The following is a 27,129-nucleotide window of genomic DNA, read 5'->3' as shown; positions in this document are numbered from 1 at the left end:
GTGAAGGGCGGTATCTAACTGAGTAATGACGCTGGTGACTCCGAACTTATATGGTGAAGGTGGAGCCTGTCACCCGACGTTCAACATCACCGGTCTAAAGACGTGATTAGAGGTGGCTTCAGCCAGGCGCGCGTGTCCCATATACAACTGTGGGTTGTACTTCGTTCCATTCCTTCAAGGAACCGTGGTTATATTCATAAACTTATGTTTTTACTGCATGTTCACACTCATAGCACTATCGTCACACAAGTTCACACACGACACCTACAGTTCTGTTTTTGACGTTGTTGGTATGTTGTGGTTAATACAGTATAAATAAATTACATGATGAGTGGAAAGTCATTTAAACTCTGTAAATTAAATTTGATGCCAACAAAACACTAAGGAGTTGAGGCTGTTGGATATTTTGTGATTGAGTAACCAAATATATATACAGTTTATCATATTTAACATTCTCCTGCTGCCCTTGGGTTAAAATAACCCACAAGGCCTTGGTTTTAAAACTGCTTATGTTTTTACATGTTAGAGTGCAAGCTTTCATTTGGGAATGCAACAATCTATTCTAATAAGTCTGTAGAGAACACTTTAAATCAGTGATTCTCAAAGCAATATCATCAGATTTTAATATAATTCTTAAATTGTTCAATGATCTGCCTGTGCCATTTCTAACTCAGCCATGTTGAATATTAAGCAGTTTATTTTAAATCAATCTGAAATTGGTTCTTTGTATAGTTTTAAATAAATATGAGGTTTAAATAGTTTTCAGAAATCATTCTTGGTTTGTTTACCTAGTGGTCCTAAAAATGACCCAGAAATTTAAAACCATAGAGCTTACTTTATAATTCAGAGGATCTTGTTAAATATGATTATCCAATTATGTTGAAAAGGTCAGTTTGTTTTTCTTTCTTTTTTTTTTAATCAAAAACTGACCGAGCTGTTTTCTGTCAGCAGGAGTTCCCCTTCTTCACCTTGACCTCCTTTCCACCCGGTTTCCTGGTTCATGTTGGCGGAGTGGTCAGTGCTCGCTCTGTCAAACTACTGGACCGCATCCACAACCCCGGTGAGTTGAGCGCACTCGGAAACACGGAGACGTACAGTAGCCTGTTTGTTGTCCTGTGAAAGGATGTGAGTGCGCTCCTCCACCAACCGAGTGTCTCGTGTGAGTGTCTGGTGTTGTCAACACAGGCTGGTAGTCAGTGCTGCCCATTATCCTCTTGTGTTGCACAGTTTTTCTGTGTATGGTTCCGTTAGACTGATTGGAGAACAAAGATGTTGAAAGAAAGAGATGGACAAGCCCCGAAGCAGGTGAAAGCTGCTCCTGCGTTGATGAATGAACAGTTTAATGGAAATAAATGGTGGGACAAAATAATCTCACGTGTCACACACTTTATAGACTGGGGCAACTTTCACCTCTTGTTTTTGACTGGCTTTCTATGTGTTTCTCCTGATTAGGTGATATGTGTATGTGCTTGTGTTGTTGATGTGGGTTGTTGATGGTACAGTTGTAGTGCATGGCTCCAGTCTGTTGGCTGCAGGTGGCAATATGGTGAAGTCACGTGCCATGTTTTGTATTCAGACTGTTTCTGTGTTGAACTTCATTTTCAATGCTTAGGCCTGTCACGATAACAAATTTTGCTGGGCGATTAATTGTCTCAAAAATTATTGCGATAAGCGATAATATTGCCTGGTGACCATTTTACAACTAATAACTATAAAAGCGTAATATGTAAGTGTCAATCATTAAATTTTAATGTCAATCAATAAACTTTGATTTTTAAAAGAATGTTTAACAAAGTGGACTCTCAGTCTCTAACAAAAAATGCACTTGAATAAAAAAAACAAAACAAAGAACAACAAAATGTAAATTAAACACCACACACAACTAAGACTGTAAATAAACAATATTAAAGAGCAGCATCTCTTTAGAGATGAAGCAAACTACACAGCCTGGTGAGGACCCACTTTTTCTTATGGGGACATAAGCCCCGTTCACATCCTATGTAAAGTTTAGGCTAGGTTTAGGGTCAAATGGTAATGGAAAATACTGGTAAATGAATGAAAGTCAATGCAAAGTCCCCATGAGGATAGAAGAACAACCGTGTCCGTGTGTGTGAGGAGGGGACAGTCAGAGGAGACAAGCAGAGCACTGCAGGGGAGGAAATCAGACTGTTCGGAGTTTTCCTCATGAGTTGTTGGGACAGCTACAGGTTTTTTGTTAAAACACAGATGGTGCGTTTAAGTTTCCTGTTATTTTTGGGAGCTACAGGTAAAGTCTTGACGAGTTTGTCGCGGGTCTGAGGGAGTTTCAGCCCCCACCCCTTCTTCTCCTCACTCTCTCGCTCTCTCTCTCTCCCTGTGTCTCCCCGCAGCGAATTTCAGGCTCTGCAATTGCACCGACACTGCAGCAGCCGCGTTCTGCTTTGAAACGTTTCTTCAGCTTGTTATTGCTACGAGCTCTCACACTAACGCGAGAGTTCACTCCTCCCACACTAAGAAAACAGGAGGGGAGGAGTCAGCTGAGCCCCTGTGCAGCGGAGCACACAGAGGGAGAGAGACGAAGTAAACCAACAAGCAGGAAAATGAAACTTATCGTCCTCATTTTTTTATTGACTATCGCAACAGGCCTATCAATGCTTTTGCTTTTTCATTTGCGTACATTCACAATAAAATTAAATATGCACACATCTCGATGTGTTATGCTTCAAGATATATATTTGCAAATCATCTGGTCTTTACCAGGTCTTAAAATTTAGTAAACCAACATCAGATGAACAACAGAACATAACATATGAGAAGAGGATTAATAAACAATGATTTGGTTTTTAAAGGGGACACGTCATTCAAAATCCACTTAGCCATTAAATGCATTTTGTTGTGCACTTGAAGTCTCTAGAAATGTAGAATATTTTAATGTAGTCTCTTGGTGCTGTGTACATATTATATTCTCCTTGAGCCATATTTTTCAAGCTGTTCAGTTTTCTCTATTTTCTATGTATTTTTTTAACTATGGCACCAAATTATTGCATCGGAACTGCCAAATAAAGTCTGGATTTACCAACTAACATTTTGTCATCTTCATTCTCCTCTGGCTCTGGGTCAGACTCTGGCCACATGTGAGATTGAAATTATTAAATGTGAAAAACAAGGATTTTAAAGCATGATGTGTCTCCTTTAAATAAAGACATTATTAATCCCCCTTTCATTTTGGATAACTTTGAATTAAGTAAGGAATTGGGGTCAGTTTGTCCTCCAGCCATCTATATAAATGTGTGCTTTGAGGATAAACAGGGCTGTTTTTGGAAAGAAGTAGAGCATAAAGTTAATATCTAATATGATCTAATTTCTTAGCATTCTTTAATAAACCTATTAAATTATGAAGGCTGAATAAATCAGTTTTTACTGAACCTGGAACTAGACTGAAAAGTTCCCATCTTATTACAATGTCATTAAAGATATCCTGTAGCGTTTTAAGCTACAAGTCACACTAAACAACAATGTGAATATCACTTTTTGTGCAACCATGCACAGAATGCCGTGCATACTCTTGATTATTTCACACTAATTCCAAATGTGGCCTAAAGCATTGATAAAAATAGTAAGATAATAATACACTGCCTGGCCAAAAGAAAATGTCCACCTGGATTTTACCAAGGTCTATGATGTGGGGTTGCTGCAGTTGGTCAAGTCTAGATTCAGGTGCTCAAAGAATGAGGTCAGCTGACTACCTGAATATACTGAATGACCAGGTTATTCCATCAAAAGATTCTTCCCTGACGGCACGGGCATCTTCCAAGATGACGATGCCAAGATTCATGGGGCTGGAATTGTAAAACAGTGGTTCAGGAAGCATGAGACATCATTTTCACACATGGATTGGCTCCACAGAGTCCACTGAGAATCTTTGAGATGTGCTGCAGAAGCCTTTGTGCAGCAGTCAGACTCTACCATCATCAATGTAAGATCTTGGTGAAAAATTAATGCAACACTGGATGGAAAAAAAATCTGACTTTGCAGAAGCTTATCTCATATAAAATTGGTAGCATGGAGCTTGTCATTTTTAGTTTAATTTCACCAAATTTTAAAAAAAATAGTCTCTTTAGAAAACAAATCAGTTTCTTCAGTATGTGAATATATTTGTATAAAAATAAGTATTTAATGAGACAAAAAAAAACTGAAGGATTCTGACTCAGCATGTCACTTTTTTAAATTCTTCCCATTTTGTTTTATTTTTGTTATTTTAAATAGATTTATTTGATTATTAAGTTGAATAGATGTCCCTAAGTATTAGATCAGAGCATTTTAAATTTACGTCATGTAAATAACAAACACTTTAGATTGATTGAACACCAATATTAAGGTTGATGTGTTTTTCTTCCATTATTTAGACAAGCTGCCATTCTTGTGTATTGCAGTGTTTGTTTTTCTTGTCAGAGCTTTGCAGACTGTTGCTCTACACATATTGCATTATTATGTAACCATGTTTTTTTTTACATAAAAAGCTCAAGTGTAAAAGGTAGCTGTGGCCAGATGTAGACCTGTACTGCATGCTCTGTTTTGTATATAGATTCTCTTTTCCTTTATTCGTAGAATTTTAGCGAGTCCTTATGCTTTGTAACATCTCTATTCTCCTTCCTTTCATCATCAGTCTTCTTTCAGATCGTTTCAGTCGTCCCGACTGTATTTTGTCTTTGCATAGTGACTGTGGAGTGCCGCTGTTGTGCTGTGCTTGTTTGTTAGACTATCTCTTCTTTTCCTTTTTCTCTCTTTTTCTGTACTAACGGTGTGTTCTGGCCCAGCCTTGGGTAACACGCGCTCATACAAACTGCTAGACTGGAATAGTGTCACCGCAGGTATTTCTTCCCCCCTTTTACTGCTCTCACCCACAAGAGTGATGGCGGCTCAGTGAAGTTAAAACTGCCGTGGCCTCTCAGCAACAACCCGACAGTGAAATTTAACTGATTTTGAGAAGCGGATATAAACAATCTTTAATGAATTCAACATCGCCTGACGGCTCAAATGGATGGATGAATTCAGTGAGCTGCCATCCTCCTCTCTCTCTGTTCTCTGTGAGTGTGTGCTGAGCTGAGCATGCTCTGTGTCGTCACCCAGCTCCATCCAACCTGCCCTGGCTGTCCTCCTCCCCGCCATCATGTCGCACATTTAGAGCTGCAGCCCTTCCCTGACGTTGTCCCAGTGCTGTTTGCAACACCTCCTGAAACATCGTGGTCTAACCTGACTAGACCAGAGGAGGTTTAGGAGGTTTACTCTGTGACAAAAGAGCCACCTACTGGGCATGTGCATCCCCGACTCACTGGGCCGTATTCATACCGAGAGTGAGAGAGGAGTGATGGATGAACGGTTGTTTGGAGGCAGATCAATTAGCTGAGGGAGGGAGGGGGCTTATGAGGACATATCGAACCGGATGTGGGTATGAATGATGAGAGTGGAGGAAAAAGAGGTGAGCTCGGGCAACGGAAGAAGCAAAGATAGTTATCGTGTTTAAAATCTAGCTTTGATGGACTCTAGTGAATGAATATGGCCCTTCTCTGGCCATGAACGTGCACATGGCCATGAGCGTGCACGTTGGTGAGCCTGTGCCTGTCTGCCATGCTGCTGCTGCTGGTTGAGAATAACCCATGCTACGGGCCTGAAGCCTGACCATCAGTCATCCTTCATCTCTTTAGTTGGATCACTCGTTCTTTTCCCTTCGTTTCTTCCTCTGTCTCATCTCGCTGAACCGTTCAGTTTCTTTTCGGGGGCTCCATCAGCATGTTGCCTTCCTAGGGAGTAATGGGGTGCAGCTCAGTATTCTTATAGGTTCCTTCGTGTTCTCTTTATTCACCAAACACATGAGCGAGGTCAATTTCTTAAAGTGTAACATTTAGATTATTTAGATCCAAACCAGAGGTGTTTGGATGCAAAGCCTCATGAAACTATTAAAACCTAAGATTAAGTCTTGATCTTTTTGAATGTAACACCTAAGGGGAAGAAATTGTACACTTCAGGCACCCTGTTTTACTTCTTTTTCAGCTGGAATGTTGTCTTTCAGTGCCTTCATAGCCACAAAATACATGTATGTTTGAATTTCCAACTTTAGGTACTCTTGACCTTATCTAATCTCTTCCATTGCCTTTGTCATCCTTTAATTATCATACATCGTTCTCAGTGTCACTTTGTTTTACAAAATGACAATTTTTTTTTATTTTTGCTTGCTTTGAATTGATACATCATTTAACTCACAAATCACCACCCAAAAAGTACTGTTGGGTGTATTTTTTTTTTGTAAGTCATAGGAGTGAGTGTTTTTAAAGTAGTGAGGGCAGTCTTCATTCATTCTTTATTTAGTCTGACTTATTCATATCAAGATCCCAGTGTATCGATAAGTTTGTACAGAATAGAGAAACTTTCTTTAAATTTGTTTAATTCACAGCGTTGTATTTTGCAGACGAACCAGAGACCCGTGATGCCTGGTGGGAGGAAATTCGCCAGGAAATCAAATCCCATGCCAAAGCTCTTGGATGCCATGCTGTTGTAGGGTACAGTGAGAACACAAGCATCTGGTATGTGGCATGAAAATTGTGAAATCAGAAAAACAAGATTTTTGTTAAAAACTGCAGTTCTAATGTAAAGTGTCCATTTTAAACTTAATTTCTCATATATTTCCCTATTTTTGTTTTGATCAATTGGTGTTTCCTCGACACAGCGAAGAGGTGTGCATACTGTCAGCTTCGGGCACAGCAGCCATCTTGAATCCTCGATACATGCGCGAGGGATGCCTGGACTTCGGAAGCACTGACCACAGGTTGATTTTAGTTCTTGTATGTGTTTGAATAAGAGGCGGTGCTGTTTCTGAGGCTGAGATTATGTGGTTTGGCTTCTTTGGCAGATTTGAGGAACCGTCACCCCCAACCTGTGGCTTCTGCCACATCCCATACGATGAGCTCAACATGCCATTTCCTGCTCAGCTCGCGTATTGCTACCAGTGCAGACGACAGAAGGTAGCATAATGCATGAAGAAGTATTGTACTTGTTTATGGTATAGTTGTCTTTTAGTGTATTTTGGTCAAACACAAAACATCTTTTTGGATTATTTTTTAAAGGTTCCTGATGTGCTTTTCACAACTATTGACTTGCCACCAGAAGCAGCCGTCACAGGAAAGGGGTGCCTCATTCAGGCCAGGTAATACCTTAGAACAGTGGTTCCCAAAGTTGGGGTCGGGACCCACAGTGGGGTCCTGAAAGATCAAGGTGGGGTCCTGAAAAGATTTTCTGAATTAATTACACAAAAAATTACATCTGTCAATACTTTTTTGCCTTTTTTTGCTACAAAAAAAACCAAACAAAGTTAGTGTACTTAAAATGGACAGAAATAGCGTAATAAATATTGTTACTGTGCTCTTGTTTATTTGATGTGAAAACAATGTTCATCAACCAACAACAGCTTGTGTCTCAGGTCTCTGCTGCTGGTATTTTGTGGTTCAAAAGCTGAAAAGTTTGGGAACCGCTGCCTTAGAATATACTTTTTGAATCATTTTCAAAAACTGAGTTTTTTTTAAAACATTACTGATCAAATAACCACCAAGTTGAATAAAATAAACATGCTTTAAATTCAAAGTCTTAAGGATTCACCAACCTAAATGTCAGTGATTATTGTCTTCCAGACTGTGTCGTCTGAAGAAGAAAGCTCAAGGAGAAGTGAATGCAACGGCCATCTCAAACCTGCTTCCTTTCATGGAATATGAGCTGCACACTCAGCTGATGAACAAACTGAAGCTGAGGAGCATGAACGCTCTGTTCGGTCTGCACATACAGATCAGCGTAGGAGAAAACATGCTTCTGGGTCTGGCGGTAGGTTTACATTTTAAAATAACAACACGGGATCAATCCAATCCCAATCCATTAAAAATGTGTCTTTTTCTCAGTCGGCCACAGGAGTATATCTGATGGCTCTTCCTGCTCCTGGAGGGATCCAGATTGCTGGGAAAACTCCAGGCGACCTGAACAACGAGCAGCATATCTCCACTATCCAGAAAAGAATCAACGACACCATCGCCAAAAACAAAGAGCTCTACCAAATAAACCCTCCGGTGAGATATTTGGTTTCAGAACACAAGGTTTTCTGTTATTTTAGGTTTTTATTGTTAAGCAGAGATTCAACAGTGTAACAGCCAACCTGTCTTTGGGAAAAATCATAACTCCTGTTAGTTTGAAGTAGATGACATGGAAGAAACTTCAAAATATAACCATTTCAACATATCAAAGTATTTAAAATTGAATCATTTATTCATCTTTTATTTTAAACAAAAAATACATACAAATTACAAATCCTGTACATTCATTTATGTGACGTCTTCCACTGACAGATGATAAATATTTAGAGATAGTGGTGGATTTACTCCTCTTTTTTTCTTTCTCATCATCAAAGAAATTATTTGCCCTGGACCCAGAGGTGCTCTGCGGCACAAACATGGTACTGAGCATGCCAGATAGTGAGACCCAGCAAAGCATGGCTGATTTTGTTCACTTAATTAATCACAATGCTAGGCCACCTTTGCTGTAACCGTTCTTAACACCATAGATCTCTAATGTATTTGTAGTATAACCATCTACTCAACCCAGTTCAATTCTCACCAAAGTCTAGGGGTGTCAGCATCAATAAAGTTTCACAGGGCGAGTGTGAGCGTGCTACTAATGCAGTAATTTTACCGTCCGTAGAGTCTGGACAGATGCTTCATTAGTCTCTTTGCTTGCAGGAGCTGACGGAGGAAGGGGTCGGGTCTCCGATCCCCGAACCGAGGCAGCGATCCAGACTTTTCCGCTCCCACTCAGAGAGCTCGGACGAACTCTCAGAACTCGATCTGTCACATGGCAAGAAGGACGCCTTCGTCTTAGAGGTGTGCAGACGCAAAGACCTACGCACCTGTTTGCTCTTATTTCCATTAAAACAGTTACTATTTGCTCCGTTTCCCACAGATCGACGACACCGACGCTGTGGAGGACATCCACTCTCTCCTCACTGATGCATCTCCACCTTCAGGTTAGTTCCACACATTTCTATATTACCTGTATCATATTATCTGCTCAATGAACCCCCGACATTTAAAACTTCAACCGTGTTCATTTCTCTTTTCAGGTTTCCACAGCTGCAACACAGAGACTATGCCTGGGATTTATAACTGGACTACAGCAATACAGGTGCAACTGCAGTTTAAACATACTAATAAATACTAATGGACAATATTGTGGCCATTTTGTGAGTTTAAACTGTCCTAATGTGTTACAGATGTTTACATCAGTCAGAGTTCTTAGACTGAACAATACCAATCTAACTAACCAAGGCTTAAACAAGATATTCACTGACCTTTGTGAGAATCTGCTAAAGGTAAGCAGCCTCTGTTCATCTATACGTTGGCCTTTGTTTATTTTTCTTGAATTATAATGTCAGTCTGTTTTCCTCTCCTGTTTCTTTCAGAGTTTTTACTTCAAGTTGCGCTCCATGATTCCCTGCTGCCTGTGTCAGCTCAACTTCACTGTAGCAGTGCCAGAAGAAGAGCTTGTTCAGGTTAGATGTTTCAGGCCAAACCTGGTTAACTAAAAACTTGTTGACCTGTCAGGTGAAGTATTTATATATGTGTTTCCCCCTGCTAGGTCTCAGTGACCGCAGTTGCCATGACGTTTGACAAAGACCAGAATCAGGAGAAGCCACTTGAGAAATCCATCACAAAAGGTCCACCTGCTTGAGTCTTTTTTTTTTCTATTACTTTTATTTTGCTCTAAAAACAAGCTTTGACGTTAAGTCTTTAAAGCCATACTAAAAGAGAAAAACATGCACCATGTGTTTGTAATGACTAGTACCAAAATAACATTTTAAAGCAACTTATGAGCTGATACACATGGCATAGAGATGTTTTTTTCTTCTTAAAATAATTTTTAAATGGATCCACGATTAGTTGTAACATTTGACTTTATTTGATAAACATTTACTTTAACTGTAAAATAAAGACTAAAAATACTGTAGGCTGTTTAGTTTTGTAAATTTTTTAACTAAATTTTAAAAAATATATTACACGGACGGAGCCATTTTATTTACACGCAAAGCATTCTGGGTAAATGATGACGTGGATAGGTCATCGGTGCGAGGCCGCTAGGAGCTATATCCACCCTGAAGGTTAATCTTAGACAATATCTGATGATCGAGTCTTTTAAATGAAACCAGAGAGCGTTGTATTTTCAAAAATTTACAAAACTAAACAGCCTACAGTATTTTTACAGTCTTTATTTTACAGTAAAAATAAATGTTTATCACATAAAGTCTAATGTTACAACTAATCGTGGATCCCTTTAAAATTGCTTGATTGTTCTGTTGCATTAACCAAGCTAGCTTGTGGATTGTTTCTTCTTCCTGGTTTTATAGCTGCACACTTTTAACTCTGATTGTCTCAACCTTGCATCGCCTTCGACACTAGTTTGTTTGCTTAAAGTTGCATCCCCCCAGAATTGTGAAAGATTGCTTTAAAGCAGATTATCAGTTCAGTCCTACCTTTGACAGGTTGTGAGAAATGAGCCTGTGTGACATTAAAAGAAAAAAAAAATCAAATATTCCATTAAAGCTACCCTGAGCATTATTGTTTGTTTGGTAACCATTATGTGTGACTTTTAGAAATCAGAAGGGTGTTTTTGATGGTTCACTATTGTGTTTTCAGGTGGCAGTGAGACTGAAGAGCAGCTGCAGTTCCCTTTAGAGTTGTGCGCTGACTCATCATCTACCAGCTCTCAGCCGTTTTCCAGAATTTCAGGTATGCTTCAATCGTGTTTTTATTTTTTATCATCATCTTCATCACTCAAACCCCTCTCCCCTACGTCCTGCTTTACTAACAAGCATTGCCCATGTCCTCCACTAACACCTCAGGGACAGTCTCTTTATTCACCCCAGCTGCAAAACTCTTCCAAAGTCAGCTGGTTATGGTTCACTCAGCAGGTAAACTAACGGTGACGCGTCGTGTAGCGCTGTTTTTAGTTCTGCTGTGGTCGTAGATGATATCGTAGATGTCACGCTCTTGATTCAGCGCAGCTTCCTATCCAGATGGAGGATGAAGGTTTTCCTGTGCAGAAACACTTAGACGTTTAGAACCAAAGAGCGAGCTGGGTTAGCTTTGTGGGGAAAGATTCATGCTGATCGATCCTGTTTTTCTGCCAAATCTAGAAGTAGTTCATGATGTTTGTGTGTGTGAAACAGGTGTTCCAGAGAATAGCAGTGTTTCGACCAGAGGTAAGCCCACACCTTGTTGTTTTATCCACCTCCCTGCCATCCAAACTACTACACTGTCTTGTTTTGACTTTTCGTTCTTTTTGTCTCGAACAGTTATCTTGAACTGCTCTCCAACCTCATTCAGTTTTTGTTCTTTTGTTTTTGTTGTTCGTTTGTTTTTTGTGTCCCGAGTTTGTTCTCTCTTTTTTTTCTTGTTCTTGTTTTTGCGTTTGTTTGTTTGTTTGTTATCGGGTGTGGGTTGCGTGTGGATCTGTGTGTGTGTGTGTTTTCTCCAGCTGCCTCCGTTGATTACGGTTCCTTTGCAGACAGATGCAGCACCTGGCTAGAGCTGCTTAGGCTGAAAGCTCACACCATAAGACGAGGATCAGTTAAGACAAGTAGGAGGACACAGTCTCTAGCACACTCTGGTGATCATACCCACAAATGCAGAACACGGTTGTCACGAGCAGTGTCGCACACGCCGACTTGCACTCACGCACACCCCTCAGTGCATGCCAGCGGGGGTGGGTGGGGGGTTGTTGTAAAATCGAGCACTGGCTTTTTGAGCTAGAGTGTGAAAGTTGACACGCAGAGGGATAACAATCAGCTGCTTTAAGAGCCTGAAATGATGACAAATCAGAAAGCACACACCTTCTTTTGCATTATCCTCTTTGCAATCATGTAGATCTGCATGTGGCATCAAGAATTCCTTTACCTTTGCACCGCATCTGCATCACTGAATTAACAAAACATGACATGATTGTCATATTAAAGGTGTGAATGCTAAAGCTGTTTTCGAACACAGTCTGTTATAATCACAGTAGATTTGGGGAGGGGGGGGGGTTCTCTACAAGAGCTAGTTTGATTTTCAGTCCTGTGCACAGTATGTGTAAGTGTTTGGCTCTGAAGGTTCCTGGTTTTGACGGATGGATGAAACTACACCAGGTAACTCTGCATAACGCCACGGAGCATCTTTCACACTCTGGTTTGTCGTACATGTGCCCAGCTCAGCTCATAGCTCTCTCTGTCCGTCTCCATGTCCTGAGCCACATCCACAGACGCCAATCAGCAGAGTTACCCTCTCATGTACTTCACTACAAATACTGTATTTCCACACTTGTAAACAGCTGTGCCCAGGTCTGTCCGTCTGTCTGCAGACATCGTCTAAGTGTCTGTCGCATGCCACCACGTGCTTTCCAAGTGATTACTTTTACACTGAACATGTAACACCGCTGCATGTATCGTTTTTTACATTTAACACATCAACAGGTGACCTCAAAAGTGTTTCGATACAAGAGGAGTTCTTTGTTCTTCCATTTCAAACAATAGTTTTTTACAATCATAACCTTTTATGGTATTCAATTTTTTTTATACAAATGCTCTATCTTTTTCAATTTTTTTAACCTCTTGTAAATATTTTCCTCAGACTAAATGTGGTCCTTCTCTATGAGATCATCCAAGGTATGAGGCCAACCTGGTGTATTTAAGCAAAACTGGCTGCTCTTAAAGATGTAAATTTAGTTTTTATTTTTGTGGTTTTTGACCAAAGAGGACACACCCAAACTTTGAAGCATACAAAAAAAGGGCTGCCATTCTTTTAGAAAAGCATGGCTTTTGTGTTTGCCTTCATTATGCGAAAGACTATATTTAAATTCAAGAAGAAAACAGTCTGCAGAGAATAACCTGAGCAGTGGAAACTCCGCTGAGATATCATTGAAGACAAACAGCAAAAGAGGTGAAGAGATCAACAGAAAACTTTAGACGTGTTGGAAGGACTCCAGTCCTGTTTGGACTAAATAGAGTGATGGAGAAAAGTGTTCAACCTTATTAGTTTCAATTTATAAAACAAAAATCTAAATTTTAATTTTGTATGGGAGTATCATACATCATTTAGAAATGTAATGATAAAGTAAAGAATTCGAGTCTTAACTCAGAATTTCTCATGCATATGGACAGTTTTGTGGCCACCTGTAAGTCTACGTTATTCCTCTTGTGCAAACACTAACTCGTGCATTTTTTGCACGGCATTCAGCAATAACATCCGGCTGTGCTGCTAATTTTATATCAGCTTTTTGTCTCTAGTTTTTAAACGGTTTCTGGTGTCTGAATTTCTTTCTCCACTCTTGTCTTTTCTTGGGCCACGCCTCCTTCGGCACTTCCGCCTAAATTTGCAGTCTCGTCTCTGGAGCACTGCAGCCCGCTGACCGACGTCCGCTCGCGCTCGCTGCGCTCCAGCCGTTCGTTCGGAGGCAGCTCGGTGACCACGGTGAAGATGACGCCGCTCTCCTTCCTGCCCGGGACGCGCATCATCAAGTACCTCGGCATCATCAACATGTTCTTCATCAGAGAGACGACGTCACTGCGGGAGGTACCGATCGAGCGACACGGAGCATGCTGCGTTTTTATTATTATTATTTATTTATTTACTGCCTGCTGTGTTTTAATGCGAAGCGTGTTGGTGCTCTGCAGGAAGGCGGGGTCAGCGGCTTCCTTCATTCCTTCATTGCGGAAGTGTTTGCGATGGTCCGAGCCCACGTCGCAGCTCTGGGCGGCAATGCGGTGGTGTCCTACAGCATGAAAGACTGTGTTTTAATGGAAAATCCAAACAAGAACCAGGTACCTGCACACACGTACATTATTTACTCAAAATGCTGCAATTTTCTAATTATTATTTTCTAATTTAAATCAATGCTCTGTTTGTTTTTAGGCTCAGTGTCTCATTAACGTGAGCGGTGATGCAGTTATGTGTGTCAGGGAAACGGACCAGGAGCAGATGACCTCGATGACAAGCACAGGACAGACCTGTAGCTCAACGGATGGGGCTACATGACAATGAAACAATCTTAATGTGACAAAAAAAATAAAACATTGTCAAAGTGGAGAAACTCCTGAGTCTAGCCATCCAAAATGATATCAGAGATAACGTTTGCCTTAAAGATCTGCAAAGCATCCAAAGATCTGTTGCAGCTTGTGTTAATATGAGACCAGTGGTTCTGAATGGTGGAAGAGACACTGATGTGGCTCTAAGAGGCCAAATTTTTAAAGATAAAAAGTAGCCAAAGGACCCTCTTTCTTTTGTATAAAACCGTCTACGACAGCTGCAGCATATTGACCGTCCCTTTGTGTTTGGATTACGTGTTAGACTGCTTGAACTAACCTGTCCAGCTGCGATTCACAAATCTCATTTCAATTTCTGTGCTAAAAGGGATGCAGCAGTTTATCTTGCAGTGTTACGCTCTGGTCTGTGTAAAGTATCAGTCAAGTATTTAAATTTGAGAGCGGCATTTAGAAGCAAGAATCCAAACTTGTGATGTAAAAACTGATTTTCTGAAAATGTTTACTGGTGTCCAAGTTTCTTATGCCTAAGTTCGTGTAGACAATTGATATTTGCTGTCAGTATTTTTTATAAAAATGCTAAAATACAGAAACTTTTTTTCCTAGTGTCAAAAGACTGTCAGGTTCAGTTTTTTTTTTTTTTTTCATTTCAATATTTTGTAGTATGTTAAGTTACAACTGAAAAGGTCTGATGTACAACATGCAATATGTTTGTAAAGTAAAAACTTTCTTTATAGAGAAACTATTGATATATTCTAGTTCTGATAATTTATTTTTAAAAAATCATTCTTTGCTTTATTTGAAATGTTAGAAAATCATGGCATAATTATTTTGATGTTTAGACAAATGATGGTTTTTGTTAAATTTATATCAACCACAGATGCGCCCCATAAAGAGGCCAAATGGGGGCTAATTTCTGATAAAATAGACTGAGACCTGATAAAATCATGAGGTTTGGCATCTAAATGAACCTAACTCTCCATCAGCAGATCTAAGATAATCTCCTCCTTAAGCGCCACTCTGTCAAATTCCTTTTTGTCTAGCTTCATTCCTGTTGCTTTGTCATGTTAAGACTTGCTGCTGCTATTTCCAGCCCCTAAAGAAGCATCTACTAGTCTTGATGCTGCCTGAAAATGAAATGTAAATGTCCTAAATCAGATTTTTGTATTTTTGTAGCAGAAAATAAAATAATCGTTACTTTTGCCCTGTGCAGAAAACGTATGATTTGAGCCAATGTGTTTAAAATATAGTGGTACTCTAATCTGTGATCAGTAGTTGATCATTTTTCCGTCTGTATTTGTGTCTAAAACTTGAATGTATATATTTCAGTGCTTTTTGCTGTTTGACTAGCAGCATGCAGAAACTTCATTGCCATGAATCTGTATGCTTGCCTGTTACAATGCACAATAAATTCATCTCAAACCAAATATGTCACATTTATTCTAACCTTTTTTATTACGGAGGAAACACCACAGGTAGATATAAAATTTAAAAAGCATGAATTCTGAAACCAAAGAATAAAAGCCAAGAATGTGTGTGATTATTAACTGTTCTGTATTTGAGCACAGTAACCGCTACAAAAGTGAAAAAGCAGTCATAAGTAGCTTTTAAAAAAAGGATTTGTTGAGGTTATAATTATATTTTGCTTTTCATTTCCGGGTGCTAACACTATCAGCGAGGATGCGTTCAAAAACATAAAAAATTCGATAACTTCATTTTAAAACAATTTCTAAAAAAATTATAATAAATAAAAATATAATTATATCAAACTATTGTATTATGAAATGACTGATAAAATACAATTACGTGTGTCTACTCGTAAAAAGTGTTCGTTATAAGCAGCGAACAGTGATTAAACCCTTTTTCCTACGTAACTTGAATGCAGCATGACGTTCAATGGAGCTGCGGCGCCATCTTGCGGCCTTTGGTGGGAACTTACCAAATGTTCGTCGCTACGTGTCTCCCCGAATGAATCCCGCTTTCAGCTTCCTTCCCTCGGAAGAGAGTGGCGCCGTAGCGGTATTAAAGAATATCCATAGACTAGAACCCGGTCACAAACATGGGGGAAATAATTAAGCCCCGGCGCATATTCCTCTGGTGCATGGCGGCCATCTACATGGCGGCTTTTGTTTCTGTGTATGTGCAGATACCAGGTGAGGATCACAATAACACTGCTGCTCCTGCTAACTCGAGGATGTGTTTTGTTAGCTTGTTAGCTGTAAACTCAGTGGAACTGGAAGCTCAGTCTGGAAATTTACTGCTAGCTAGGAGCAGCACAACACGCAGCATGCTCTTATCGGCTAATAAACGGATGTTGCCCACGCCTTTTTTTTTTAAGCTTGTCAATTCATTTTGAAGGATTGAATGTAGCTTTTAAAGGCGCGCTTTTAAAAGTAATGGAGTCAGATATTTAAAAAAGGTTATCTTGAGCTATATCAAATGGTGCAGTTCGAAAGAGTTTACTCCAGTAGTTTTCCAGAATTATTGAATGCAGTTCTGAAATGCGGGTCCACGCTCAATGTAAACAAAGGTTGGATTTGCCACAAAACGCGTGGGAGTTCAAATCAAATGACTACTTAAATTGGTTGTAGTCTGTGGAGGGAAGCAAGTACAGCTGATTAGTTTAAAGTTTGACCTTTTTTGTCACTTCAGCCCGTGTGTAAGTAAACAGTTGGTTTCACACAAATTCTGCCAACATATTTTTAATTTACGGATGCATTAACCATCAATATGAGACAATATTGAGTGGATTTTGTGCCTTGTTTTATGCATTGTGTCTGCCTGATTTTTAACTTTTCTATGAGCACCTTTAAAACTTTATCCAGTTTGTTGCGCATGAAATTTAAATGTCCAAAATGATTTCTAACAGGTCTGTATGGGAACGACGGGCTGCTGCCTGCCCGCTGGCAGCTGCGGTACACTGGGAAGCCTCTGCTGGACCAGATGCTGTCCTCCCCCACGCTGCTGTGGCTGGGACCCCGGCTCGGCCTGGACACCCAGACCACCATGGAGCTGCTGTGTCTTGTTGGGGCTTTGCTGAGCCTCGCTGCCGTGCTGATGGAGGCTTTCAGAGACAGCCTGGTGTTTTTCTGCCTCTGGGCCTTGTATCTTTCCCTGTACCAAGTGAGTTTGGAATGACAGATTTTTTTTTTCTTGTCTTTCTTGCTTTTGACCTGTTTTTTTTCTGTTACAGGTTGGTCAGGTTTTTCTCTACTTCCAGTGGTGAGTGTTTGGACTCTATGCTGAGATATATTGTTGTCATTAACACACAGTCTCTACAAAACACTTGGATGCTATTTTATCATGGTTGTGGTGTTTGTCTGAAGCAACAGCACTGCAGACATCACTGTAATTTTTAAAGATCTAGCATTACTTGGAGAAAAAAAAAACAACAACATATGCTGCCTGTTGCTATTTATGCCAGAGTGTTAAACTAAGATAATCTTAAAGGGATCCATGATTAGTTGTAACATTAGGCTTTATTTAATAAACATATATTTTAACTGTAAAATAAAGACTGTTAAAAATACTGTAGGATGTTCAGCTTTTATCATTTTTAAACTAAAAGTTTAAAAATATATTACACGGACAGGGCCATTTTATTTACACGCAAAGCATTCTGGGTAAATGATGATGTGGATATGTCGTCGGAGTGAGCGAGCTATATCCACCCTGAAGGTTAATCTTGGACAATATCTGATGATCGACTCTTTTAAATGAAACCAGAGAGCGTTGACAGAGAGGAGAAGGTAGACATGACTCAGCCTGGAACTGAAAATATRGATGGAGGACAACAGAGCTGCTTCATGGAAGAACCACCTCAGCTTAGCCTGTTAGCTTTAGCGTTAGCCCTGACGCTATCACCATATATATGTATTAGCTCAGCGCTACACATTCTCCTCTCGTCACTGAGGTCCTCCATCCACATGACAGAGAGGGGAACACAAAAATGACTCAGCTGCAACTTAAAATATGGATGGAGGACCTCAGCTTAGCTTGTTTGTCGCACTAGTGCTAATACATATAAGGCAATATAGCAGTGGATCTAGCACGAAGGCTAACAGGCTAAACTGGGGTTTTTCCATGAAGCAGCTCTGTTGTCCTCCATCTATATTTTCAGTTGCAGGCTGAGTCATTTCTACCTTCTCCTCTCTGTCAACGCTCTCTGGTTTCATTTAAAAGAGTCGATCATCAGATATTGTCCAAGATTAACCTTCAGGGTGGATATAGCTCAGTCACACCGAGGACCTATCCACGTCATCATTTACAAAGAATGCTTTGTGTGTAAATAAAATGGCTCACTCCGTGTTAAAATATATTTTTAAAATTTACAAAACTGAACATCCTACAGTATTTTTACAGTCTTTATTTTACAGTTAAAATAAATGTTTATCAAATAAAGTCTAATGTTACAACTAATCAGGGATCCCTTTAAAATGAGAGTTGTAAATGACATAATGTGTTTTTAAAAACAGGTCAGTGCTGATGTAGATCGACATCCTGTGAGAGTTTCATTCAAATCCATCCAGTAGTTTAGGAGATTTTTTGCTAACATTACAAACAAGTCTCATCTTTTCCTTTTAACCTTTTGACTTACCTGTCTGGTATCACATTTTCTTCCTCTCATATCAGGGACAACCTGCTGTTAGAGACGGGGTTCCTCTGTATCCTTGTTGCTCCGCTGACATTAATCAGGGGGTCCCGGGCGGTCCGTGAGCACGATCGCGTGACCTTCTGGCTGATTCGCTGGCTGCTCTTCAGGCTGATGTTTGCCTCCGGTGTGGTGAAACTTACATCACGATGTCCCACATGGTGGGGTCTCACAGGTACAAAAAAAAAGGCTTTTAATTTGAAGAGTTATGTGTTTCCCCTCCACCTTTCAGACAGGATGTAGATGCTGAAAGGCTACACTGGAGTTTATTTCAACAGAACTCGATTAGGTCGATTTGTTGCTCTAATTTTTCTCATTTCCCCCCCCTGCTCGGAACAGCTGTGACGTATCACTACGAGACTCAGTGCATCCCCACGCCTCTGGCCTGGTTTGCGCACCAGCTGCCGGTCTGGTGGCAGAAGCTGAGTGTGGTGGGCACCTTTGTTATAGAGATCCCCGTACCTTTTCTCTTCTTCAGTCCGCTGCGCAGGCTGCGGCTCGGAGCTTTTTACATGCAGGTGAGTCGAACCTCAGCACGTGAAGCAAATTAACCAGCTGAAAAGGAAAACACGAGACGTTTTTATTAATTTCGTTTTCCCATCTATTAGGTGCTTCTTCAAGTTCTCATCATTATGTCTGGGAACTACAACTTCTTCAATCTGCTGACGATGGTCCTCTGTCTGTCTCTGCTGGATGACCAGCACGTTAACTTTTGGCTGCGCAAGACAGACGAGAGCAACAACGAGAACAGGGGTAACACTACAACAAATATCTTATCTGATCTCTGTGAGCGTTTAAAACATCCAATTCATTATTTTTGTAAATTGAAAATATAGAAGTTCTTTGATTTGGTTGATTATAATATTCTACTGGTTGTGTATAAGGCCCACAAAAACACATTACCTTTAAACATCCAAGTAAATTTTGTTAAGAGAAAGAGTTGTTATAACCTTAAAGGGACAGAGATATTTGTAAAACCCAAATTCAGAACTAGTTTGAAAGAACGGTGTCCTTTAATTCAAGGAATAAAACTATGGAATAATTTGGGGAGTGATATAAAGGATGCAGGATCATTATGTACATTTAAGAAAATGATAAAGTTGGATTGTTAAAGAAACACGAAACAGTATAAAGTGTATCTATATAAATTTTTGTTCTAGAGGGGTTAGATGTTCTTGTCTTTTGTTTTTTTAATAACAGATTTTTAGTTATATAGATGTATTCTTGGGGGGAAAAAGGGGCAGATATAAGATTTTCTTCTTCACTCTGCTGCCTTTCATTTTATTAGTGATTTTGATATACATATATATGTTTTTTTCTCTCATTTTTTTCTTTTTATGTTTTTCTTTTTATTGTATATAAAACTGTTTGTTTTGTTTTAATGAAATGAATAAAGAATTGAAACCAAAAAAAAAAGAGAGAAAACAAACTCTCTGCTCTGGTCAGACTCCAGGTGGCTGTCGTGGCTGTGTTACCTGTTGGAGCTGCTTGTGTGGTCTCTCCTGATCTGTGGAACAATCCTCTGCTTCGATCTGCAGGTGGACACGACCAAGAAGAGCATCTCATCCCGTACAGGTCCGTGTGCACCTGTGGCTTTGTTCCAGCTATCTTTTTTAAAAAGTTCAAACGCTTTATAAATGACCTGTTTTGTGTTTGCAGCCTTCACCTACCACCAGTTCAACTCGTTTCTGAAGAGCGTCACCATCCCCTGCGTCTGGATCGGTGTCCTCTCTCTCACCTGGGAGATGGTCACGTCCATGTTCAGGTACATGGTGCGTTGTTTGTTTTTCGGTGTACGTCCTGGGTGTTGCGTTAACGCGCCTGGTGATGTGTTTTTATGTGCAGGTGCGCTTGTGTTTCTGGTTTCTGGAAGAGGTTTGGGAGGATGATGCAGTGGACGGTGTTCGCCGCTGCCTCTGCTGCCATGTTTGCTGTCAGTCTGGTGGGTGGCGGAGAGTCCAGAATCAAACAAAAACTGGAGAAGCTGAAAGTGAATTGTTAAAACAAGCAGAACAGAAGCTAAAAAAATAATAAAACTGTAGGTGAACTCGAATCTGCAAGGCAGTAACTCTGAGCTAAATGATGCATATAAACTTAGCATAAAAAGTAAGGAAATTTGTGTTTGTTAGATTATTTCTTTGTTGTAACAATGCGTCTTTGCAATAAGTCATATACAGTTGGAAAGCCTGTTTATTTCCCTTTTTAAATGGTGTCACATTTGTAAGGAACATGCATTTGAGGGATGAGCAGTAGAGCCGAGTGTGTTGGTTGTTCACATGAAAAATTTGACAAATCTTCTTGGACAAACAGCTTATTTTGTTTTTATTGACACTTGTTTTGAGCTTCTGGTTCATCCAGGTGCTGCCAATCAGGTGCAGCTATAAGATATATTGCCAAGAAGCGTTTTTACAAATAAATAATCTACAAAACACAATTTTCCTTACTTTTTGTACTAAGTATACTGTATATAGCTAAAAAAGTTGCTAATAGCTAAATGTAGCAAAATCACAATTAGCTAAAAGACACTTAAGAAGACAAAAATTATATGTAGAAGTACTGCATATTTTAATATATTTCTGTGGGGGGAAAAGTGTAAATAAAGTCAAATATTCAAGAACTTTAAAAGGTACTATTATGAAAAGTCCAAGCTGAATGGTTTGCTCTATACTGTAAATATGTGGAAGTAAAAAAAAATGTAACAACCCTATGCAAAAAGGATGAGCAGAAAACCACTGTTCAGATTTCACAGTTAAAACGACCATCACTCATGTTCATGTAGTTTTTCCTCTTTTTATCAGGTTCCATTCACCTACATCGAGTTCGACTCGAACGCCAGGTTGTGGCCAGGAGTGCGTCAGGCCTACGAGGCGGTGGACCGCTACCAGCTGGTCAACTCGTACGGCCTGTTCAGGAGGATGACCGGGGTGGGCGGGAGGCCGGAGGTGGTCATCGAGGGCAGCAGCGATGGGGTCGCGTGGACGGTGAGCAGACAAGCTGAAACAGGCCGAAACAGAAGCTGGACGTTCTCTGACAGAACGTGTTCCTCTGCAGGAGATTGAGTTCATGTATAAGCCGGGGAACCTGAGCGCCTCTCCTCCGGTCCTGACGCCTCATCAGCCCAGGCTGGACTGGCAGATGTGGTTCGCCGCTCTGGGGCCTCACACCCAAGCTCCGTGGTTCACCAGTCTGATGCACCGACTGCTGCAAGGCAAAAGAGACGGTGTGCAACGTTTTACAAATTCAGACCCATTTTTTTATTTCTTCTTTAGATCTGTAGTTTTAATCTTTTAGAAGTAGAATCTGTTCTCTGTGCCTGAAACGATTCCGTGTTGAATTCCCTGTAAAGCGTATCCGATTTTTATTCAAGAAGGAACAAGCATTTCTCTTAAAGTTTCCTTTTTTTTTTGTTCTGCAGTGATTGAGCTGATCCAGACAGACGTGTCCAAGTATCCGTTTCAGCAGCAGCCGCCTGCCTTCCTGCGAGCTCACCGCTACAGATACTGGTTTACTGAACTCAAGGCTGACGGGTCAGCGCTCGCCTGCTTCTCCTCCTGCTCTGAAACACCACCGCTCACCTTTATTTCAGACGTATTACTTTACAAACTGCTCCACTGGTGCTGCTTTTAGAAACCCAGATAATGTGTTTGTTACTATGAAGACCTGCAGATTTTATGCAGTTGTTTGACTGAAATCATTCATCTTGCTAAAAAGAACTGCTGTCTGTTTTTTTTTTCCCAAAATGTATTACATGCATACAAACATAAAAAATACATTTTTTATTTTATTTTATTTTTGTTGGCAGATCGTATCCGCAGCGTTGGTGGAGGAGGGTCTATGATGAGGAGTTCTATCCCGTAGTGCATCTGGGGAGCAGTTTTCTGGAGGGCATGCTCAACCAGTATGGACTAAAGGTAAACAAAGAGTGACTTTATTCATGAAGGACAGCAGGTTGTGACCTTTTATTAGAAAGTAAAGATTCAAACATTAACCTCAGAAAACTATTATTTATATATACGTATATATATTATATACTTATATATTTTTTTTTCTGCAGGACAAGTCTTCCCCTCGTCGTATCTCCAACACCACCCTTGCCCAGGCGGTGCGGTGGGTGCGCTCTCAGGTCCGAGGCGTTCCCGCCCCCGCCCTAATATGGACGCTCCTCGCTTGCAGCGCCACCTTCTGTCTGCTCCGGGGGTTGCACGCCAAAAATAACCCCACAGAACGGAGCTCGTCCTCCGCCGAGAAGACGAGCGATCACACGGACGGCGCCGACGTCTGCTCGTCCGACCACCTCGAGGAAAAGCACGAGACAGAAGAGGAGGACGAAGAGGACGGAGCGAACACAGAAGACGAGGCGGAGAAGAGCGAGAAAAACAATATTGGTGAGGATGAGGACGAGGATGAAGAAAACGATGAGAAACTGGATGAACGTTTTAAATAAAAGCCGCAGGTAATCATGTTGGAGACTCTGATCACCGTTTGCCTTCATTAAATGACACCAAATACCAAAGAAGCTGTTTTATTTACTTCTGTTTCCTCATGAAGCATTTTCTTTTTGCATATTATAACCTGCACTTTACCACATACATATCTTTAATTCCTCTTTATTCCACTGGAGCAGACATGTTTTAATCAAACACATTTGTCTGTTTCTAAACTTTGCTTTAAAAAAAGGGATAAAACCAGAAAATGAAATCAAATTATGAAGCTCAGGTTTTCTCACTAAGGTAATAAATATATGAGTTGATGTTATTTGGCCACTTTTTGTAATTTATTGGCAACACAGAACAAAAAAAAGCACTTTTTCCTTATGTATGTAAATGCTTTTACATACACCACAGAAGATGTAGTTTTTATACACTTTTAAACCTCTTAAAATAATGAAATAAAAGACACTTGTACATGCGTTATGTCTCTAAATTATTTGCCACATATAAGTCTTTAAAAAAGAGTGATGATACGTAGGAAGTGCTTAATCCAGCTTTAGTGCTGCAATAAAACATTACATCATCATTATTTACATCATGTGATCATAGCTGATTTCTGCCGCTTCACCACTGCAGGACTCCAGGACAGTATTTGTCGATCAGGGACTGGTAGTACGGCTTCAGCACGTCCACGTCGGGCAGGTCGGTGGTTTTCGTGTACAGGTCAAATTTACTGCAGAAAAAGTAGAAGTGTTTACGTCTTGGGTCGACGCCTCGGTGCAGAGGAAGCACACGAAGGATGACAACGGTACTCACTTGAACTCTCTGACCCAGGGCAGCATCTGCAGGTCCTTGTCGTTGCACAGGTGCATGTAGTCTCCGTGAGAGTGCCACGGGTAGAAGGAATGGAAGCGGATCATGTAGAGCCCCTGAAGAGAAGCAGGAAAACCCCTAAAGATTATGACTCGTTTCTGTTTAACCCTAAAAACTATTTAAAAAGCATAAATTTACTGCTTTCTTCACCTCCTCTGGGATGCAGCAGTCGTTGTGCTTCATAACTCTGTAGAGGTATTCTGAAAGAGTTTGGATAATACAGAAGGGTTTTAAAGGTCGAGTTGGTTGGATCCAGGTTAAATGTAACGGTGTCTCCTTACCGTCATGACCCCAGGACATGAGGACGTTGTCAAGGCCACAGTTTGGTTCATAGATCCCATATTCAGTGCTGGAAGGTCAATAAAAATAAGAAACTATGTATGTTAAACTAGTTCGGGCTTTATGACAGCTGAGAATAATTAGGTTGGTGTTTATGACTCTTCTGCTCTGAAGTTTCCCTCTCGTTTCTTCTTAAGATAATCAGTTTTATGTAACACTGAAAACGGCATTGTCACGAAAATGAGAAACTTGTTTTAAACTGATGCAGGGAAACTGCTCCATGCTTTTATCTCTTCTAGGTTGGACTTTTGTAATTCTTTACCTGGGTGCCCAAAAAAAAAACCTCTCCATCTATTGGTTGGAAATATCTGCAGTAAAACTCTGATATAAAAATCAAAAATATGGAGATTTGCTCAGTCTATGAAAATCAACACTGAAGTTGTGCTTTGGATTTAACTAATATCCACGTGAAATTACAAAATCATAAATGTTGGGGTTCTTTAACGTGGGAGTGCGTACTTGTATGCAGGGTTTTTCTCGTCAGGGCTGTCCGTGAAGGTGCTGTTTCTTAAAACAATCGAGTTTTGAAATTTGCACCCTACAGGGAAGGTGTCGCCCACGACAGCCCACTGCAACAACAACACAGACTTCTGTTAGCAGGAGCTCTCGTCTCAGCGTGTGGTGACTACAATGAAATAGACAAACATTTCTTTTCTTGCGTAAAAACATTTTTTAAGTCACATTTTTGCATATGACACCCACACAGATTACTGAAGAAACTCTGAAGACTGCCCATGAAGCAGACCAAAATACAACTTAAAAAGTAAATGCTTGAACTATGAGCAACAGACGGCTTTTGTGGTCTTATGTGAGTTTTTATATCTCCCCAGTCTTTATTATAGGCCATAAGATGGCAAGAAGAGTCTTCACTTCCTGTTTTAAAGAGTAAAGTGAGCTGAAATGTAAAGACACATCAGGTGAATTACTGTATGACCAAAAAAATTCCTACATCCCTAAAATTAGGTAAAAATCATAAAACACAGTTGTGTAAAAGATATGAAAATGTGTAAAGAGCTTGGTCATTTCATCTCTTTCACCAAAATCCTAAGAATATCTGACCCATCATATCAAAATGAGGATTAAGTCAAATTTAGTCAAAATGACCTAATTACATTTTCAGATTCCTGGCTTTAAAAGCTACATTTTGATATCTGGATCATCATGAACCAGATATGACTTAATTTGTCTTGTTGGTTATGAAAACACATTATTATTTGGTCTGAATCCTAATTCTGTAATTTTTTATGAAGAAATTTTCATTTCATTATGAAGAGGAAATCTCAAGTAGTATTTGAATATTGACATTTCCCAGTTGGAAAGAAACCAAAACATTGCTAGCTCACAGGGAAAATCTCAAAATTTAAAAGCATTTTTTCCTCAAAATCAGTTTTTTTTGTTGCTACTGCTCAAAAAAGTACTTCAAAAAATTTTTTATCGTTATATTTCACACAGTCAATTTCAAATGAAACATTGATAATGGCATTTATTTGTTATATTTTGACAAAATGTAATTTTTGTTAAGTGTTTTAATCAAAACAATATATTTGCCTATTTCTCCATGTACTACTTTTAGACTTAATCCTTGTTTCAATGTGATGGGTCACATTTGAGCTTTTGCTTTTTTTTTTTTTTTGCAAATGTTGCCATCGTTGTTCAGCGTGCCACTACAAAACTTCATAGCTCGTTCTTTACGATTGAGCTGTGAGATCCAGGATGAAACCTTTGAGGATGTTTCAGTTCTCTTGCATCGGCACCTCTAATAAAAGGATATGACCCAAGACAGCTTTACCGACTGATTTGGGACAGACTACAGGTTATGAAGTCATTCAGAAAGCATGGAACGCTGAGAAATCATTAAAATCCAAAACACGAGTTCGACCCGTCTCTTGCCTGAGGTTCATCCCAGAGAGCTAAGATCTTCCCGACGTCGTGGATCAGGCCCACCAGCTGGAACCAGTCTGATGTGAGTGCGAGAGAAATAAAAAGGTGATTTATCAGCGTTACATAAGATTTACTTGACGTCTCACTGCAGACCACCTTTGTCTGGGTGTTCTTGGCGGATGCCCTCGGCGGTCTGGAAGGCGTGGAAGGAGTTGGGGAAGTCGACGTCAGGGTCCGACTCGTCCACCAGCTGGTCCAGAGACGTGATGACGTCCATCATCCCCATCTGAGTGTGGTTGAACTGGGTCCATTCAGAGGACTGCAGAGAGATGGCACCACATGACCAGAGAGGGGTATATACAGTATATACGGTGTGTATATATACACACACTTTTTTATCTGTTTCCAAAAACTCTTAAAAACCTCAAAAAAAAATTTCAACAACATAAAAGGACCAGCTGTGTAATGAGTTAGACCAGTGTTTCCCAAAGTTGGGGTCGGGACCCAAAGTGGGGTCCCGAAACATCAAGGTGGGTCCTGAAAAGATTTTCTGAATTAATTATATTTTTGCCTTAGTTGTTATAAAGGAGTGAGTTTAGTATATTTAAAATGGATAAATGTAGTATAAAAAATATTGTTACTATGTTTTGTTGACCTGATACAAATGTTTATCATCCAAACATAGTTGGGGGTCACAGGTCTCTGCTACTGTTATTTTGTGGGCCAAAAGCTGAAAAGTTTGGGAACCAGCGCACTTTGGTTCCCAAAGTTGAGTTTGGGACCCAATTATGGGTCATGAAGCACCTTGGATAATCTCCAGAAATCAATTTAAAGGGTAATAAAATAATTGCTGATGTAATATTTTCCCTATA

General features: G+C 40.1%; 3 protein-coding genes across 13 annotated transcripts in view; 2 read left to right on the top strand and 1 right to left on the bottom strand.

Moving 5' to 3' along the window:
* c2cd5 (C2 calcium dependent domain containing 5) overlaps nt 1-15,510 on the top strand; it is a 30,649-nt gene extending 15,139 nt beyond the window's left edge. For 3 of the 9 annotated variants that reach the window (XM_014003486.1, XM_014003493.1, XM_014003492.1), the window contains 19 exons: nt 952-1,060; nt 6,446-6,560; nt 6,704-6,802; nt 6,887-6,998; nt 7,101-7,180; nt 7,662-7,848; nt 7,923-8,087; nt 8,754-8,894; nt 8,974-9,037; nt 9,134-9,195; nt 9,284-9,382; nt 9,473-9,562; nt 9,649-9,727; nt 10,704-10,796; nt 11,237-11,269; nt 11,545-11,676; nt 13,423-13,616; nt 13,718-13,864; nt 13,956-15,510. In XM_014003486.1, coding sequence (XP_013858940.1) covers nt 952-1,060; nt 6,446-6,560; nt 6,704-6,802; nt 6,887-6,998; nt 7,101-7,180; nt 7,662-7,848; nt 7,923-8,087; nt 8,754-8,894; nt 8,974-9,037; nt 9,134-9,195; nt 9,284-9,382; nt 9,473-9,562; nt 9,649-9,727; nt 10,704-10,796; nt 11,237-11,269; nt 11,545-11,676; nt 13,423-13,616; nt 13,718-13,864; nt 13,956-14,078 — 2,124 coding nt within the window. In that variant the 3' untranslated portion in view covers nt 14,079-15,510. The remainder of the gene's footprint in view (nt 1-951; nt 1,061-6,445; nt 6,561-6,703; nt 6,803-6,886; nt 6,999-7,100; nt 7,181-7,661; nt 7,849-7,922; nt 8,088-8,753; nt 8,895-8,973; nt 9,038-9,133; nt 9,196-9,283; nt 9,383-9,472; nt 9,563-9,648; nt 9,728-10,703; nt 10,797-11,236; nt 11,270-11,544; nt 11,677-13,422; nt 13,617-13,717; nt 13,865-13,955) is intronic. The other 6 variants (XM_014003491.1, XM_014003494.1, XM_014003489.1 and 3 more) reach the window with 5 other exon arrangements.
* A 501-nt stretch (nt 15,511-16,011) lies between these two features.
* lmf2a (lipase maturation factor 2a) lies at nt 16,012-23,247 on the top strand. 3 transcript variants are annotated; one of them, XM_014003482.1, is made up of 14 exons: nt 16,012-16,236; nt 16,953-17,206; nt 17,277-17,305; nt 18,716-18,909; nt 19,074-19,252; nt 19,343-19,487; nt 20,181-20,309; nt 20,394-20,499; nt 20,580-20,724; nt 21,533-21,715; nt 21,786-21,954; nt 22,150-22,261; nt 22,537-22,645; nt 22,789-23,247. In XM_014003482.1, exons 1-14 carry the CDS (start codon nt 16,143-16,145, stop codon nt 23,176-23,178), a joined length of 2,238 nt encoding a protein of 745 aa, XP_013858936.1. In that variant the 5' UTR covers nt 16,012-16,142; the 3' UTR covers nt 23,179-23,247. The 3 variants fall into 3 exon arrangements, with proteins under 3 accessions (XP_013858936.1, XP_013858937.1, XP_013858938.1); XM_014003483.1 differs by having other exon boundaries at nt 16,013-16,236; nt 20,580-20,676; XM_014003484.1 differs by lacking the exon at nt 16,012-16,236 and adding an exon at nt 16,424-16,742.
* Nucleotides 23,248-23,486: 239 nt separating this feature from the next.
* Nucleotides 23,487-27,129, bottom strand: part of miox (myo-inositol oxygenase) — a 5,390-nt gene continuing 1,747 nt past the window's right edge. Inside the window, exons 4-10 of the mRNA XM_014003485.1 lie at nt 26,414-26,576; nt 26,267-26,334; nt 24,836-24,945; nt 24,319-24,386; nt 24,188-24,237; nt 23,981-24,093; nt 23,487-23,897 (exon numbers count right to left, since the gene is read on the bottom strand). Coding sequence (XP_013858939.1) covers nt 23,789-23,897; nt 23,981-24,093; nt 24,188-24,237; nt 24,319-24,386; nt 24,836-24,945; nt 26,267-26,334; nt 26,414-26,576 — 681 coding nt within the window. The 3' untranslated portion in view covers nt 23,487-23,788. The remainder of the gene's footprint in view (nt 23,898-23,980; nt 24,094-24,187; nt 24,238-24,318; nt 24,387-24,835; nt 24,946-26,266; nt 26,335-26,413; nt 26,577-27,129) is intronic.

Source organism: Austrofundulus limnaeus, unplaced genomic scaffold (genome assembly GCF_001266775.1).
Source record: "Austrofundulus limnaeus strain Quisiro unplaced genomic scaffold, Austrofundulus_limnaeus-1.0 Scaffold19, whole genome shotgun sequence".
Taxonomy (NCBI): domain Eukaryota; kingdom Metazoa; phylum Chordata; class Actinopteri; order Cyprinodontiformes; family Rivulidae; genus Austrofundulus; species Austrofundulus limnaeus.
The sequence above is the reverse complement of the archived record's forward strand: the minus strand, read 5'-3'. Positions and strand labels throughout refer to the sequence as shown.